This window comes from Rhinopithecus roxellana, chromosome 18 (assembly GCF_007565055.1).
Source record: "Rhinopithecus roxellana isolate Shanxi Qingling chromosome 18, ASM756505v1, whole genome shotgun sequence".
NCBI classification, from domain to species: domain Eukaryota; kingdom Metazoa; phylum Chordata; class Mammalia; order Primates; family Cercopithecidae; genus Rhinopithecus; species Rhinopithecus roxellana.
In genome coordinates this window covers 91952382-91969967 of record NC_044566.1, presented here as the reverse complement: position 1 = coordinate 91969967, position 17586 = coordinate 91952382, and the positions used below count along the sequence as shown (strand labels likewise).

The 17586-nt window shown below is 38.2% G+C and overlaps 1 protein-coding gene across 1 annotated transcript in view; it reads right to left on the bottom strand.

The window, feature by feature from the left end:
- Positions 1–17586, bottom strand: part of NALCN (sodium leak channel, non-selective) — a 229742-nt gene that overhangs the window by 47770 nt on the left and 164386 nt on the right. The window contains exons 12-20 of the mRNA XM_030922022.1: positions 14594–14680; positions 8477–8578; positions 7971–8040; positions 5100–5191; positions 4889–5011; positions 2291–2347; positions 1927–2047; positions 1699–1830; positions 577–744 (exon numbers count right to left, since the gene is read on the bottom strand). Of these exons, the coding sequence (XP_030777882.1) occupies positions 577–744; positions 1699–1830; positions 1927–2047; positions 2291–2347; positions 4889–5011; positions 5100–5191; positions 7971–8040; positions 8477–8578; positions 14594–14680 (952 nt within the window). The remainder of the gene's footprint in view (positions 1–576; positions 745–1698; positions 1831–1926; positions 2048–2290; positions 2348–4888; positions 5012–5099; positions 5192–7970; positions 8041–8476; positions 8579–14593; positions 14681–17586) is intronic.

Below are 17586 nucleotides of genomic sequence, written 5' to 3'. Positions count from 1 at the left end.
ATCAACATTTGCCCAGCTAAAAAGTACGTTTTGCCTCCTCAGTCATCTTTGTAATCACTCATTACTGTAATGCTGAAGTTACTTAAAGTGGGTTATACCTATATGTTGCATTTTTAAAGTTGTTTTGTGTTAACACTCCTGCGATCTAGAGAAGAATTCTGTGCTATATTCTTTCAAGAACACACAGAATGAGATTAGGAGCCCAAATGCATGAATTCCTAATCCCATTTGTGGAGTACATGGTGTTGAATCTTCTTATCCTTCATTTTCAGATGGGAGGAAACTAAAACCCAGAGTATAAATTAGAGTCAAGAGGTAGGACAGAAAGAGTCAGCAGATACGAACTCTTCCAAATCTCAGAGTGCTTCTCTTTAGGTGAATTAAATAAACTCCTACGCCAGAGGTGTCCATGGGTAAAGTGTTTGAAGGTGCCTTGTGTTTTGTTAGTGCCGCTGTAACCCTCTGGCAATAACCAAAACTATTGCATTGACCTTGATAAGCAAGACTCACTTTTTCCTCATTAGCTACTAGAGTTGGACTACTGTGAACTGGAATCAAAGGATAATTCCAACATACCAAAAAAATTTCCTTGAAGCCGCTGAAAAGTTCTCGAACAACTTTCCTCATCTGGGGCACCAGTTTGAATATGCGCAGAGGTCTCAGGCACCGAAGGACCATTAGGAGCTGAGCTCCCGATTCAGCAGGTACATTTTGAGGCATCCAACAAAGAAATATCAAGCTCACCTAAAGGGGAAAAAATAATCTCTGGAATTTATACAATTCATCCCCTGCTAGTTACATTTTCTGAGAGCCAACTGGCCCCAAATTTTCATTTAGCAAAGATTCCACTCACTGGTTGTACGTGCAATCTGTTAACTTTAAACAACAAACCTCATCTGGACTTGCTAGATACCTCAAAGAAAAGTCATCATGTGGATGTAGGAAAGAAATGGAGGTGTCCACACCATGTGTGTGTGTGTACACCAGTGCATTCTTTTAACTTACTACTCTGGAGGCTCTGCTGATGTCAGCATGGCTGGAATTCCTTTTATCAAGGTTACTGCTATTTTATCAATGATCTGCAACATGCCACCTGTTAATGATCACAATTTTCCTTGTTGTGTCTGCAAAGACAATGATTTCATGCCTTCTTGGACATACAGAAAAAATAAAAAATTCTTTGAGCCCATTTCTGTGGTTTTCCAGCCAGTTTTGCTGGACAGTTGAATGGGCACCTGCTATAGCCAGGTATTTTATGCATTGAAATCAGGAGAGAGGTCCAATCAAAATCACTTCAGTTGGCTTTCAACAATAAGGGGCTCATAATCAATAACATGGTTTATATGAGACAAACTTTTTTTTTTTTTAGTATAGAAGCCATAAGATGTGTGGGATGCAAACTAGGTTTGCTACATTAGACCTTATTCATGTATGTCTCATTCTTACATAAAATTGTGATTAGTGTATTTGAACAACATAACTATCCATAGATATTTATGATGCTCTTAATTTAGATTTTACATGCATGGCCCTTATTTGCATATAATGAACTATGAACTACTCTAGAGTCCATTTAAGAATTCAGTTAGGGAATCTAAACCTCTGTGACTCATACTATATCTTGCACTTATACCAAGAAATGCAGGAGATTTTACAAAACCATTACAGTTTTCATTTAGGAAATAACCAAAAACTTACAAGATATATAAATATGTCCATTACTCCACCAAAGTCCCTGATGACAGCAGTTGGAGTGAAAAATAAGCCATCTGCCATAATCTTCAGATTAAGCTCAATGCTCATGAATATCACAAACACATACTCAGCAATCTGAAATGGGCAAAAGGCAGTGTGGTTACAATGAATGGAAAAACGGCAGGTCAGTATTTTACCTCCTAGTTTTAAGCTGAGATTTAGCAGCGGTACCTGCAAAGTAGGTGCATGCATGACTCTCCGAAACGGTGACTCAAACATCATGGAGATGCAAGAGCAGATGGTTACGATGATCATGACCCAGTCCAGGTAAGTGACCAATCCCAGCAAATCACTGCCAAAGACCAAACAAAACTGAGAAACATAAAGGTTCCAGGAAAGGCTTCTAAGAGTTAGAGATGATGGCTTCTGTGGCTCTATCAACATGACTGGTATTTTAAAAACATCTTTCTCCAATCATCTATTTCATAGCACTATATAGCAAGAAAATAAAAGAGAATTTTAATATTTGTATGCAGCATAAAACAGTACACGAAAACTTCAAATGTGCATAGAAAATGAAATTTTTAATCCTTACTAAAGTTGATGGTACTTTGTATTTTTCACAGCTCCTGTGACAGGGTCTGTTTTAGATCTGTAAGAGAACACATATATAAAATTCTGCAACACAGCAAGCATGTTTTAACTTGCTAAAAATCATATTTGCAGACATCTACCTAAAATCTCTTGTACATCCTCTCTACGATGTCCGTTATAAAATATGTTAACTGTAGGTGACTCTGGAGGTCAGAGAACATTAGACGAAAGAAAAATCCAAAGAATTTGCAGTTGATGCTTATGAAAACAAAGTTTTATGTGTCTCAAAATACTTGATTTTAGACTTTGTGACTTTGTTCGGAATTTTCTGACACGGGTAGTACAAAATTAAATTTTGACTTTCATTTAAAAATACTCATTTAAAATCTTTGTCTTAATAGCTCAAGAATGTTCGTTCTTTGAAATTATTTAATTAAATCACCATAATTTAAATACACTTCTACCCCCTGCATTTAACTGTGATGTTGTAGAATGATGTATTTAGAATTTCTTGGAAGGGAGATTCATTGTTTCTACTTTCAGGAAGCCTGTGAGCACTATCAATGAGATTGCTTACAGTCTTTGCATATGTGTCCCCAGTTACAAGAGTCTTCATCAACTGTAATCAACATCAGCTGCCTTGCTGATAAAAGGGAAATTCCACCACACTAAGTGAAGTGGAGAATTAGCCATGAGATGTTAAGGTGCAGGTAGCCAACAGGATAATTCAAGACAAAAAACCTACTTCGAGAACTGATCAAATCGATCTCTAAACTGACATTTTCTTCCTTTACTTTGAAAACTCATGGAAGATTTTAATAATTATGACTCAGTTGTTTTAAATTGTGAAAGTCTTTACAGAAGCAGAAAGAACAATACTCTGGTAATCAAGAGATAGCCAGGTAGTAGCTGGGTCCCTGAGCAAAGCCCTCAACTTCTGCATGCTTAAATGTCCTCCTCTGTTGAAGGAGGGGGCACACAAATGACACCGAGTGGTCCCTGAGGTCTCTTCCATCCCTGAAATGTTATAATAGTTTGTATTAGTTTCCTTGAGCTGCTGTGACAAAGTACCACTGGTGCTTAAGACTGGGTGGCTTAAGCAATGTAAGTTTATTTTCTCATTTTTTAGAGGCTGGAAATCCAAGATCAAGATGCCAGCTGAGTTGGTTCCTTCTGAGGGCTGTGAGGGATAACCCTGTTCCAGGGCTATCTCCTTGACTTGTGGACAGCCGTCTTCTCCCTACATGTCTTCGCAAGGTCTTCTCTCTGTATATGTCTGTGTCCAAATGTTCCCTTCTTACAAGGAAACCAATCATATTGGATTAGGGCCCATCTAATGACCTCATTTAAATTTAATTAACCTGTTTAAAATTCCTATTTCCAAATACAGTCACAGTCTCAGGTTCTGAGGGTTCGGACTCTACTATATGGATTTTGTTGGGGGAGAACAATTCAGTCCATAACAGATAGCGATTATCATATGCTACTAATTAATAACAAAGAAATCAATTTACTTAAACAATGGCATCAGGGACAGTCCAACTACATAATGGGAACATGGAAAGTTTTCTCATTTCCTCCATGACTCCTAATGTCTTCAGAATATTTACTTAAAGGTGCTAATATGGTTTGGCTCTGTGTCCCCACCCAAATCTCATCTTGAATTGTAGCTCCCATAATTCCCACGTGCTGTAGGAGGGAACCAGTCGGAGATAATTGAATCATGGGGGCAGTTCCCCTATACTGTTCTTGTGGTAGTCAATAAGTCTCATAAGATCTGACAATTTTATGAGGGGTTTCTGATTTCACTTCTCTCTCATTCTCTCTTGTCTGTGCCATGTAAGATGTGCCTTCTGCCTTCCACCATGATTGTGAGGCCTCCCCAGTCACGTGGAACTGTGAGCCCAATAAATCTCTTTTTCTTTATAAATTACCCAGTCTCGAGTATGTCTTTATCAGTAGTACGAAAATGGACTAACACAGGTATGCGTGACAAAAATCCATTTCATCCATTGGTTGCCTGTCAAACTTGGCTTAGGTGTCCACAAATACAGTGTCGTCAGCATTCGCCCTACTGATGGCTTCTTACACATTTCTTCCATGTTGGTAGAGTAGAGACAGTGGACAGTGGGTTTCCTTCATATAACAGTTGGTAATGAAAGCACTAGTCAACTTTACATTATTCTCCAATGAACCAATTAAGGTATTTTTACCACAAAGAAACTACAAGCCTAATGGAAGACATGGACAATGACCTTCATTTCACCATGTCCTTTAGTCTCCTTTTGTCTCAGTATTTCCAAAATAAAATATGGAGTTAATAACGCCAATATAAATGTATCAGGAAGCTGCTAAAATGCACAAATGAAAATGGCTGTTTTGTGTTTTATCAATGCGAGTTTTCTATAAATGTTAACTACTTGCGACCTTTGTTTTCCACCTGGTCGGGTGTTCAGCAAAGAGGAGCAGCATGATTAATTAGTCCACAGTTTATTTTGTGACCCCATTAGGATTACATGTTCCTTCTTCTTCATATGACAACACCCCTGCTGTTTGCACGGCTCAGGCCAAACACCTGGCTGAAATGAAGTGTACTTACGCGTTGAAGCGTGCTCGGACCACCACGCGGCAAAAGTTTCTGAACCTGTGTTCTCTCCCGACAATGAACAGTGGCTTATCGAAGTACGGGTGGTTCTCCCTGAGTTCCTCTTCTTGCACTTTCCTTGAAGGAGAAATTCATGGGAGAATAAGGCTAAGGGAAATGTTGCCATTCCCAAATGAGAGCCATGGGACACTGCAGCAACCTGTACCTTTTCATCTCTGCTTGCTCCTTTTTTTCCTGAATCATCTTTATCTCACTGTCTTCTCTTTGTGCATTTCTATATCTCACTGTATTGGAATGCTAGAAATAAATCAAAAGGGGGTATGTTAAAATAGGAGGGTTTTGAATGCAAAATATATTATCAGTTAAAAAAATTAAAACCAATATCTCCCTCGACATAAAGTATAAATATTAATTATATATTTACTGTTAAACATATATTTATACTAAATGTATATTTTATAATATGTATATTTATACTAAATGTATATAGTTATAATATGCATATTTATACTAAATGTATATATTTACAATAAATATATTTACACTATATATTTACAATATATATCTATGAGTTGTATATACTTACAATAAGTATGTATATTTACACTAAATGTATACATTTACATTAAATATGTATACTTAAACTAAATGTATATATTTATATTAAATATATAAATTTACAGTATATTTAATAAGATTAAATATATATCTTTAATGGCCACAGTCTTCATAGCAAGAGTATTTTTTCCTCTGAAAAGTAATTCATTCCGCACATATTGACTGAAATCCTATTATGTGCCAGGCACTGTTCTAATGTGTGGGATATGGCAAGTGGAAACAAAACATCCTTGTTCTCATAGGATGTTCTAGTCAGTGGGAAACAAATAAAAAATAATTCAAAATAAGTATGTTAGAGGATGCTTAGTGATCTGATTATTTTTAAAAAGTCGCAGTGGGTGAGAGGAATAGAGAGGCATTCACAGGCTAGAAGATTGTGATTTTAAGTGAACAGGTCAGGGTAGACCTCAATATGAAGGTGCTATCTGAGAAAAGACTAGAAGGATGTGAGGGTGTAGGTTGTGGTAGGGCTGCAGAAATGTGTTCTTCCACAGCTGGGAGCAGGCCTGGCATGTCTACACATGGAATAGCCAGGATGCCAGTGTAGGTAAATCTAAGAGAGGTGAGCAGGCCATGTGGGCCCTTCACAGCCCTTTAGATGGACCCCATGGAAGGTACAGGGCCAGAGTTCCGGTAACTCAGTAGATTTTACAGAAAGCACTCCTTAGACTTAATTATCTGTGTCTGCTCTCATTCAGAATAAGTGAAAAAGTTAAAATTCTCTAATTTAAATCTCCCCTTTGTGGGAGAAAAGACTTTATAAGAATTTATTGGAAATGATCAGAACCCCATGACATTTTGCCATGGAGAAGGTGGGAGATGGATTTTGCTCTACTTCTATATGAAAGATAGGATAGGAAGTCTCTGAAGAAGTAAGTTCTGGCATTTAGACTGTTCAAACAGGGCCTTTGCTGTCTACGTTTAAACACATTATTTTCAAAGACACATTCTGATTTGATTCTTAAGTAGGTTGTACGTTTCGGTTGAAAAATATTGATGGCACTTTGAACGAGGGTTGCCTCTGACTTTTCACCTGAAAATGTTCTCCGTGCAATATGGCTGACTCTGCAATTCTAAGTGCACAGGCCATGTGTTGGATTTGATGGCAATTCCATGTCAACAATATGGTAGCCAATCAGAGCTCTGGATATCAAAAATCATGGCAGTAACAGATCTTGTGCCAACTAGAACCATGTCTATAGGGTACTGGTGATATCAGGTGTTCTCATTGCCAACTTCTAGCTCTTGATTTTGCCTGGAACACTTAAGAAAAACCATCTACTCAGACTAAAACACACAAGTTTCTAAAGAATGAAAGCAGATGTAGTAAGTCAACACTCCAAAAACTCAAGAAATAAGAAGTAAGTGGTGAAAAAGAGAAAAACAAAATAACCCTAAGGCTTTGCTAACTTTCTCTTGCTAGCCCTCCTTTCTCAAGTGCCATCCTTGACTCTGAACATTCAAGACTACTTTTTTAGCCAGTTCATCCAGATTCAACCTAAGGCCTGTCTTTTAATCAGGACTTCGTAATTACAGTTATTTAATATGCCTTTCCTTTCACTGTAATCTTTGCGTGGTATAGCTGCTGGGCCATCTAACGCTTGGCTTCTATGCATTTTTTTTGTGGCTCCTTCATTTCATTTGGGTCTCTGGGATAACGCAGAGGGGTCTACGATAACCATCATATCTAAAATTCCCAGCCCCCAAATCCCCACCTTTGATTTCTTTACGTGACTTCATTTCACTTTACATTACAAAGCAAATCTGTCACAGTAATGAAGAGATGATGGAAAATAAAAAGAAATCACTCCAGAAATTCCCTTATATTTTTACGAACTTATTATCTGTCTCCTATTCTAAAATTTAAGCTGCAGGAGGGCATTGAGTCTATCCTATTTCCCCACTGCTCCTCATTCCTTAGAACAGGACCCAGCACATAACAAACACTTGATAACTATTTGTAGAGCCAGTAAATAAATACATGACCTAGAGCCTTTCTTGGGAAATACTAGGTAGGCTTTGACAGAAAAATTCTTCTAGAAGTAAAATTTCACTTCCTCATATAAAAGCCCTGAAATTATAGACCCTTGATCTAGATTCTAGAATATTTGATTCTTAGGGAATATTCAAAGTAAATGATGCAAATCAAACCTATCTAAAATGCTTAAAGTGTCTTTAATTTCAAGTCAAATGCAACTGATATGACACTTTTGTGCTACAATTTTAACTAAGACATGTGCTTTGTGTGGGATGACTGGAGTTTTCTGCTGTTAACAGTTACTTCTGGTACTTGGCTACATAATTCATATCCTGAGTTTCCCGATTCCCTCTGGTATGAAGTCTTGAGGAGACATGGGAATGCGGCCGAAAGACTCAAGCACTGACATTGTCTAAGCAGTCATTTAAATACATTTTCATAATCACGCTTCTGAAATCCAAAGCACTGCTTAAGACTTACATCCTGAGTCAAAGTTTCAAGAGATTTTCCCCTGCTGATCCTCTGGCTGTTTGATCCATGTCTTAGTGACCTAAAACAACCACAGTCACTGGTTAATACATTTCACGATCAAACTCGCCTTTCAAGCAGCGACCATGGTAAATTCAAAATAAAACACTTTTTCTGCTACAACACCACAAATGCCTATGATTTCTCTTCGTAGCAGAAGCTTATACCCTTTCCAAATGTCTTTGATCCCATCTAACAAAATTCAGAATTTTTCCTTCTGATCTTAAAACTGAGAATTTGGCCATCTCCAAGGAAAAGGATTGTGAAGTAGAGATATTTTTGAATCTTTGGATCTGAGTAGGTGTTTCATTGTTGTAACAAACAGCAAATAGAACTCGATTCCTCAGCCATGCCTGTCTGGCAGCCAGGGCTGACGGCGGTGGCTGCGTACAGCAACCATTTCCTGTAAAACCCCCTTTTTTTACAGTCTCTGAAGCCCTGTCTTTCCGAGTATTTACCTGCGCTCTTGGCGGATATGATGCTGCACGCTGAGGATTGACCTCTCCTTTGCGGGCTGCCCCTCAAATGATCCACTCAGCATGCGCTGTCGGGTGCAAGCTCTAGGAAAAAAAAAAAGGAGCCCAAGATAAATGCATGGTTTGTACACTTGAGATGAATAATACATAAGTGCTCATTACTTTTATTATTTTAAAGGCAACACCAATGAAAACAAAATACAGCAAATAATGTATAATTATAAAGGAAAATGAACTTTACGTTCTGTGTCAAGAACACGTACAAAGCAGAAGCATCACAGCTATGAAGAACGGCTGGAAAATAAACAGAAAGCTCCCCTCTTGCCCCTCCTCCTTCTACCTCCTCCCTCCTCTCCAAAAATAATTGTAGAGCTTCTATCAGGAGGCCATAAGAAGGAAGGCCAGCCTACTCACAGTGATAGGGTTTGGTTGTGTCCCCACCCAGATCTCATCTTGGATTCCCACGTATTGTGGGAGGGACCCGGTGGGAGGTAATGGAATCATGGTGGCAGGTCTTTCTTGTGCTATTCTCCTGATCGTGAATTAGTCTCACAAGATCTGATGGTTTTAAAAGGGGCAGCTTCCCTGTACAAGCTCTCTTGTCTGTTGCCATATGAGACGTGCCTTTCACCTTCTGCTATGATTGTGAGGCCTCTCCAGCAACATGGAACTGTAAGTTAATTCAACCTCTTTCTTTCGTAAATTGCCCAGTCTCAGGTATGTCTTTATCAGCAGCATGAAACAGACTAACACACACAGGCAATCATGATGTCGGTTTTGAATTTAAACAAGGTTTCTAATAAACCCCCTTTGGGAAGGATTTGTCCACTCAGGCTCCTGGAATGATGAAATATATGTTCCAAGGAGATTTTGCAGAACTTTAGGAAAACATAAAATTTAGAAGCAAAAATGAGTCATAAAGAGCAGTAACTGAAGCTGGAATTATGCACAACGATGTGAACATACTTAACATGACTGAACTGTACACTTAGAAATGGTTTAGATGGCAAATGTTATGTGTTGTTTTTAAAATCACAGTTCTAAAAGGAAAGGCACACAGTTTTTGGAATTATTACCTACAGAAACCTCAGTCTGAAGCTTGCAGCTTACTGGTAACCAGTTACCACTTGTTTAAACCGTGGAGACTTTTAAAAACATGTTCTCTTTGGACCATAACTGGACTTGTGTTAATTTCAGATTTGCTAAGGAGTGAAGACAACTGGGTGGCCTAACACCTGTGGTGTGAATGATTTTGGTGAGAAAAAAAAAAATTATTCTCCAGAAAATTTTCTCCAACTGGGAATGACAGGAATTCCCTTGAGATAGTTGGTAAGTGGCAAGAAAATAACACAAGGGATTAAAAGACTCTGTGCCAGAAGTTACACTGCTATGAACCAGTTGGGTGATCTTTGGGCCCAACTTCCTTATTGGTAAAATGAAGAGAAAGGCTTGCTCTGAAAGACAGCTCACAGGTTGAAAATGCAATGATTTTATCATATGCAAATCTAATGATACTCTATTTGCTCAACACCTGAACACATAATTCTGCCATTTTTTACATATAATTTTCATATTTAATATGTTTCTTAAGATGTATTTGTTCAATGGCTTTGAATAATATGATTACTGTCTGTCTCAAGAGTTAAGAGCTTTGAGAAAAGGATTTGTATGTGCTTAGCACACTTAAAATAGCAATACTTATGATACATGTATAATAAGAGCACTTTTAAGTATTTAAATATAACACATATATTACAGAACTTATTATATAATAATACATCATATAAAAACTTATTATATAATAATACATTATATAAGAACTTATTAAATGTCATATTTAAGTACTTAAAAATGCTTTTAATGCGGATGAAGCTAATTATGATGAATATCTATGAAAAATCATACAAATTCACTGAATGTAAATGTATTCCTGGAAACAAACCCCAAATAATCACTATTTTTCATTTACTAAACAGCATGAAGCAACTTTTCTACAGATACATAAATATGTCTAAAGAGAACATTCTGAAAAATCTCATTCCATTATACAAGGAGACCCCTGGCCACACACAGGTTCCTGGTGGATGAGGGAAGGACAGCAGATGGAAGTTATAAACCTGAGATCTGATGGTAGATGCAGGAGCAAGGGAATGGAAAGGAAGTTTTATAACCCTTTGGCCTGAAGCTGACCTGGACATTGAAACAGGTATAGAAAGATGCCCAGGATAGGATGTTTCTGCTTAATGAAACAGCCTTGTACTGCCTAAGCCATTGTCACTTTCCTTGGCCATGTAAGAAATTTTGCTGTTTTGGAAAATAACAGTGTTGCCAGAAAGCTATGAACTTCAGTTGGACACAATCAGACCTGCTAAGAGGTTACATGTACTCTAATCCAACGTGCCCACGTTCATACAAAAGCATGGTAGAAGTTTGCTTTATTATTTTTTAAAGGAAATACAATGTTACCATAGATAAGCATATACAGTAAGGCAAACCATTAAATACCAAATAGTGTTTTAACATGCACAATATAATGACAGACTGATACAAATGGGTTCTGAAAAGTAACATGAAATGAGAAATGAGTATTTCACCTATGTGAAAGCACAAAAAAATGACTTGTTGTATACTCCATGTTCCTACAGTATGTTATTAACCAAGCTTGTTTAATGCTTACGGCATTTTGTTATCATTAGTTATTCCCCTTACTAGGCTGTGAGGTGATGAGGGACCACTTTATCACTCAGCCTCCCAATCCTAGGAAGTTCAGTTCCTGGCCCTCAGGCTGCCTGCTGAACAGAATGAGTAAGTGAAAAGGTGGGGAGGGGTGAGTAGGGAGGGTAGCATCAGGTACATGGGGACTGTGTGACCCCATCCCTAACTTGCTAGTCTCTCACGGTTCAAAGAAGTCCACCCTGCAGTGCAGCTGCTGATGGAAAGTTCTGCCTTTTTCTGGAAGCCTAATGGAGAAGATGAGTTGAGAAAACATAAGCTTTAGAAGCACACACTTCTGACTTCAGCTTTTATAAGTTGTGGGACCTTAGACAGGTGATGTGCTTTCTCTGAGCCTCCATTTCTCATATGTAAAATGTAGAGAACAATAATGCCTTTCCTTCTGACTTCACAGGGAGTTGGAAGAAGTAAAGATGATTATGAATGTGACAGCACTTTGGAAACATCAACACTTTCTTTGAATTTTAGTTGCTATTATTTCCTGTTGTATCTTGTCCTGTGTCATGGTGGATGTTATAACACTCTACATAGCACTGGGGACTGAGCAGCAAGTTTGGCAGAGAATAATAGCAGAAGCTAAGTCTTTTGTGTTCTGACTGATAGTGATGTCCATTGTGGACCCATTCTGCAGCCTCTTAACTGGTCTCCATGCCTCCACCCTCAGAAAAGACATTGCATTGTTATCCCAAACCGAATGTTCTCTGGAATCAATGTCCATAATGGTATTGTGGCAGGCAGGTTTCTAAGATTACCCTGATGATCTCTGGCTCCTGGGTTTCACACCCTTGGGTACTTCCCTCCCCTTGAATGTGGGTGGCACTTAGTGACTTCCTGTTAAGGAGCAGAAGAATGGGAGAGGTTGCAGAACACTATGACTTCTGTCTTCCTAGAGCTCTCTCTCTCTCATGCTGACTTGCTCTTGCCCGATTCTTTGCTTGCCCTGGTGAAGCAAGCTGCATTTTGTGAGGTGCTCTGTGGAGAGTTCCCCTTGGGGAGGAATCCAGCAAACCGGTTGGAACTGAGGCCTTCACATCACAGCTCACAAGGAACTGAATCCACTAATAACCATGTGATTGAGTGAGGCTCTTCCCATTCAAGTCCAAATGCACGCAGCTTGGAGAGAGACATGACTAAGTGATGCCCAGATTCCTGACTAAAATTGTGAGATGAAAAACTTCATTTAAATCACTTCAGTTTTGGTGTAATTTGTCATGCAGCAATAGATCATGAATGCAGTTACCATAACTGCCTTAAAAAGACTAAGCCTAATGTGCAGTATGGCTACAAAGCCCTGTTTAGTTTCCCTCTAACCTCCCTTTCTGGTCTCGTCTTTACCAGGAGGAACCTCATTCTCTCCATGCCTTTTTCTTTGGTCTTTTCTGTTCGTCACATATGCCATGCTCCAAAGAGCTCCAAGAGAGCAGGCACTGTCTTTACAATTGTTCATGATTATTTCTCAGCTCTTATCCACAGTAGGTGCTCAATAAATATTTGTGGAATGAATGAACCTTGAAATTCTGTGAAGATCAAATATTTTCTTTTTTGATTACTCCCATGCTTCTGAAGCATGAAAATCATCACGGACAAAACAGCATGTGTTTAAAATATACTTTTTAAAGGGGCAAGTTAAATAATCTTAATTTTATCTCAAGTTAGAATATGATGCCACTCAAGAATAATGGGCTGCATACCTACACTAGAAGAGACAGTAATGAAAAAAAAAGACATTGCACCTTACAACCAAAAAATGCATATATCTTTCTCTACGTTGTATGTGAAAGCTATTATGGAAGCCTGAAAGCCAAAGTGGAAGCAGAGCAGGCTGTAGCAGGTGAACTTATTTTTATTCCTTTAACTGGAGATCAGATCTGTTGCTGGGAACGTGGTCTCCATATACCTCCTCTTATAGGAATCTAATACTTGCAAGCCGCAATAGTGAATAACTACAAAATTTGAGACTTCTAATATTTTATATAAGAAATGAGATGCATACATCCTTAAAGTTACCAAGTAATGGACCTACACAGAAGGAGAAATACTCGAATATTCCATTTTGTTATATTTTGCCACTTTTCATTTTTCATTAGGGTTGAGATGCCTTTTGGTCTCACATAAGGACAAACGAGGTACGTTTTCAGGAAGAAAATGTTCATTTATTTGTCACCCAGAGTAAAAGCAAAGCTAATGGTACTGGAAAAATACTGTGATCTTCAGGGACAGTCTCACTTTTCTTAGGGGAAAGACTGGGTAGTGTCAGGTATCAAGGTTCTTAACATCTTCCCTAGATCTCTTCATAATGGCAAGTACTAGAAGGCCACTTTCTTAGGAACTCCATCTAGTGGCTTAATATAAAATATTGGCCTGCCTCCTTGGCTTCTGCAACTGGGAGGCACAAGACTTCAAGTGTCTGGCGAAAAATAATGAAGTCTTTTGTCTTGTCTGAGTGAGGAAATTCTGCATTATGCAGGCATATGTAATCCCTTTATTCCTGTTCCCTGGAGGAGAATTACAGTGAGGCATTTTCCTTTTCCCAGTTGGGGTTAATGTTATGCCCTCTCTACCTTTGAAAGTAAAACAAGATGAGGACCCCTGAGGACGATTCAAATGTGGGAATATTCTTCAGCAAACACACATTCCCAGTTGCAAAAATATTACCCCTGGTTTCTTGCCAAGCCTTTGAGAAAAAAAAAATATGAAAGGTTGATCCTTTTTTTTTCCCCCTGCATTGCCTTTGTGCTGTGGAATTTCAATTGCTCCTTATATGACAGCCATATATGTATAATCTTTTATGGAGGTTGGGGAAAGAGAATCATGTCTTGAAATTGTCTCTATTTTTCTTGACATTTCTCCATCTAAAATATTTTAAAATTGGCCCAAAGATTATGGTTATAAGAGAGATCTTTGGAGCTTTATTAGCCTTTATACACCACTAGTTGTTTATAGACACAGTAGCAGGGGGTCCCCGGTTCGTTTCTTCTTTGTCTCCATGTCTTCTTTCTTAATGTCCCAGAACAAGGGTGTGGGAAAAGCCTATACATTCTGTAATGAAAGGGAGAGGCCTATGAGTCTTCGAATTACTTTCACTCATTATAGAAAAGTTAGATTACACAATGCCATCTGGTATTAAATGTAATTACCATCTGAAGGAACTGCAGTATAACTTTGCAGAGCATTCCATTTGAGGGATTTTGCTCAAATCTGGAACTCCACAAGTAATACATTTGAAAGTATTATCTGAGGTTGGTTAATGTAATGTCATCACATTAGCAGACAACAGGAAAATGGTCTTTCAGTGGTAATTATGTAAAACTCTGACTGTATAACTAAGAGAATAGATAATGAGTATTTCCTGGAAATGGCTCTTACCTGACTCCACTAGAGTGACAATGTGATCTTCCCAAGTAGAGACAACAGCGGATGCTAATGGGTGAGCTGGTCGGTAATGGCCTCTTGCTGAGATGAGGAAAAAGCTGCATTTTTATCCTAGTGGATACCCCACTCCTTTGTGAGTCAGCCCTGTCCCGAGTAAGTGGATCTGGCTCTTTCATAGCAACCGCGGCTTAGTTCTTCCCAATCTTGTGTTATTCACAAAAATGTTTTCATAGAAAGGCATGTAAATACATGGGCGACCAGAACTTCATTGTAGGCAGAAAATAAAATAAACCTTGAATGTCTTTATCTTACGCACTTATACCCATACTATAAACAAAAAAGAAAAATTAACTCATGAGAAATCCATGCCTTTAGTGCATCTACTAAATTTCAGCATTAAAAATGTCTGCAACCCCGCATCATTCACTGGGATTCAAATTTAGTAACCCAACTACTGACTCAGAAATGTGCAGATTACAATGCAAAGGCTGAACTTTTTACTACAATAAAAGTGAGATTTTGTAAATGTTGCAGAAACTGCATTGGCCAATTTTCAGCAGATATGTATTCCATTTTTTGTTTACTACTTTACTCTCCAGTGATAAAATAACAAAAGAAAGACCTTGTTAAAATATCTTCCTGTCTCCATGGTTTTATCTTTCCCAGAATGCCATATAGTTGGAATCATATGGTATGTAGACTTTTCAGACTGACTTCTTTCACTCAGTAGCATGCATTGATGTTTACACTATGTCTTTTCATGATGATAACTCATTTCTTTTCCATGCTGAATAATTATTCCACTGTCTGGATGTACCATAGTTTGCTTATCCATTCTCCTACTGAAGGATATCTTGGTTGCTTCCAAGTTTTGGCAATTATGAATAAAGCTGCCATAAACATCAATGCATGTCTATGGAGACACATATCTATGTATTTCTATGTTCATTTCCATGTCTGTGGAAACAGTAAAAAGATCATTGGTTGCCAGGGTTTGTGGGGAGGGAGGAATGAATAGATGGAGCGCAGAGGATTTTTAGAGCACTGAAATTACTCTGTATGATATTATAATGGTAGATACACATCATCACATATTTGTTCAAACCCACAGAATGTACTACTCTAGGAGTGAACCCTAGTGTAAACCACAGACTTGGGGTGATAGTGATGTGACAGTGTAGGTTCATCAGTTGTAACAACTGTATCACTCTGATGGGGATGTTGATAGCTGGGGAGACTGCCTGTGTGGGGGCAGAAGGTACATGGGAAATCTCTGTACTTTTGCTCTATTTTGCTGCAAACCTAAAACTGTTCAAAAAATAGTCTATTAAAAAAAACTTCCCACATCTGTTTGGTAAAACTCAATAGTAGCCCTTCTAATCCATAACACTATTATAATCACTTTTGGGTTTATCCAAAAACAATCTATAAATCATATGCTATCTCAATAAAATATATATCTATTTTGATTACTACAAATCAGGTACTATCTAAAAATGTGTTTATATTATTTTTGTTTTAGTTATATTTTGCCACTTTTAAATATTTACTATTTTATGTTTTATGCAAAAACATATGCCTACACATCTTGTCTCCTTATAGTTGCCTGAATACAGTTAATTTTCATCTATCCACTTAGTTTATTTCCAAATAGTCTTTCAACTAACCTACTAGAGTTTTTAAGCGTCAGGAAAACCTTAAGAAAAAGCCAACAATAAGGAGCCAGGCTTAATAGAATTACAAAGATAAATACTTATGACATTCATTCTCAATACTCTATTTTCTGAAAACTTGGGATTATTCATACCAAATGCTAATAAAAAAAAAATCGCTGCTATCTCAGGGGTTGGCGCAAACCCCAGGCTGCAAGGATCTCTGTCCTTTCTCTCATCTGTAGGGTCAGTCCAGCACCTTGCCTTTCCACTGAGGAGCCCAGCTCAACGGTCTAGGGGGCGCTGTAAGGCACTCGGGCCCTCCTAGTAGCGTATAGGGTGTCTTGCTAGTGCTGCCCAGAATGCAGAGCTGCAGAGAAATAACATGACCTTATCCAAAGTTGCTGAACAGCTGGCTAACCTATGGAACAATCATCATGACTTCCCAAATGGGAAAAAGCAAATGGTGTGAAATGCCTGGCATGTGAAAGACACTACAGAGATATTTCTTGAATGAATGCGTGAATTCTTAGGGGCACTTTCTTTCAGGAAAAAAATCCAGCTAATGTCATTTACATAACTGCAGATTAATAAATACATAGTGATTATATATATATGTAAGTAGTATATAAGTTGTATTTATAGTCATTAAATGATTCTTTTAAAATGATGAATAAGAGAAAAACTAACTCTATGTATTTTATTAAATCTGTTCAATTTCTTTTTTTTTTTTTTTTCCTTTTTTTTTTGAGACGGAGTCTTGCTCTGTCGCCCAGGCTGGAGTGCAGTGGCCGGATCTCAGCTCACTGCAAGCTCTGCCTCCTGGGTTCACGCCATTCTCCTGCCTCAGCCTCCGGAGTAGCTGGGACTACAGGCGCCCGCCACCTCGCCCGGCTAATTTTTTTTGTATTTTTTAATAGAGACGGGGTTTCACCGTGTTAGCCAGGATGGTTTCGATCTCCTGACCTCGTGATCTGCCCGTCTCAGCCTCCCAAAGTGCTGGGATTATAGGCTTGAGCCACCGTGCCTGGCCTAATTTCTGTATTAAGTAGCATTAAGGACTATTCCTTAAGACTGAAACATTTATTAATATAAGTGCATAGCAAAGAAAGTTACGTTATAAAACCAAATGTCAGAATGCAAACATCATGTGAGACTGAGCATTCGAAACGTTATAAAGATACTGTCCTCGCTAAGGAGGTACTCATGGCAAACCACAAAAGGATGGAACTTTCTAAAATAATGTAAAATGTTTAATTGTTTTATTTTGACATTTCTCTATTCATTCAGCCTTGCAGGAATGATCATGCATTTGTGCTCAATTTCAGGACTTTG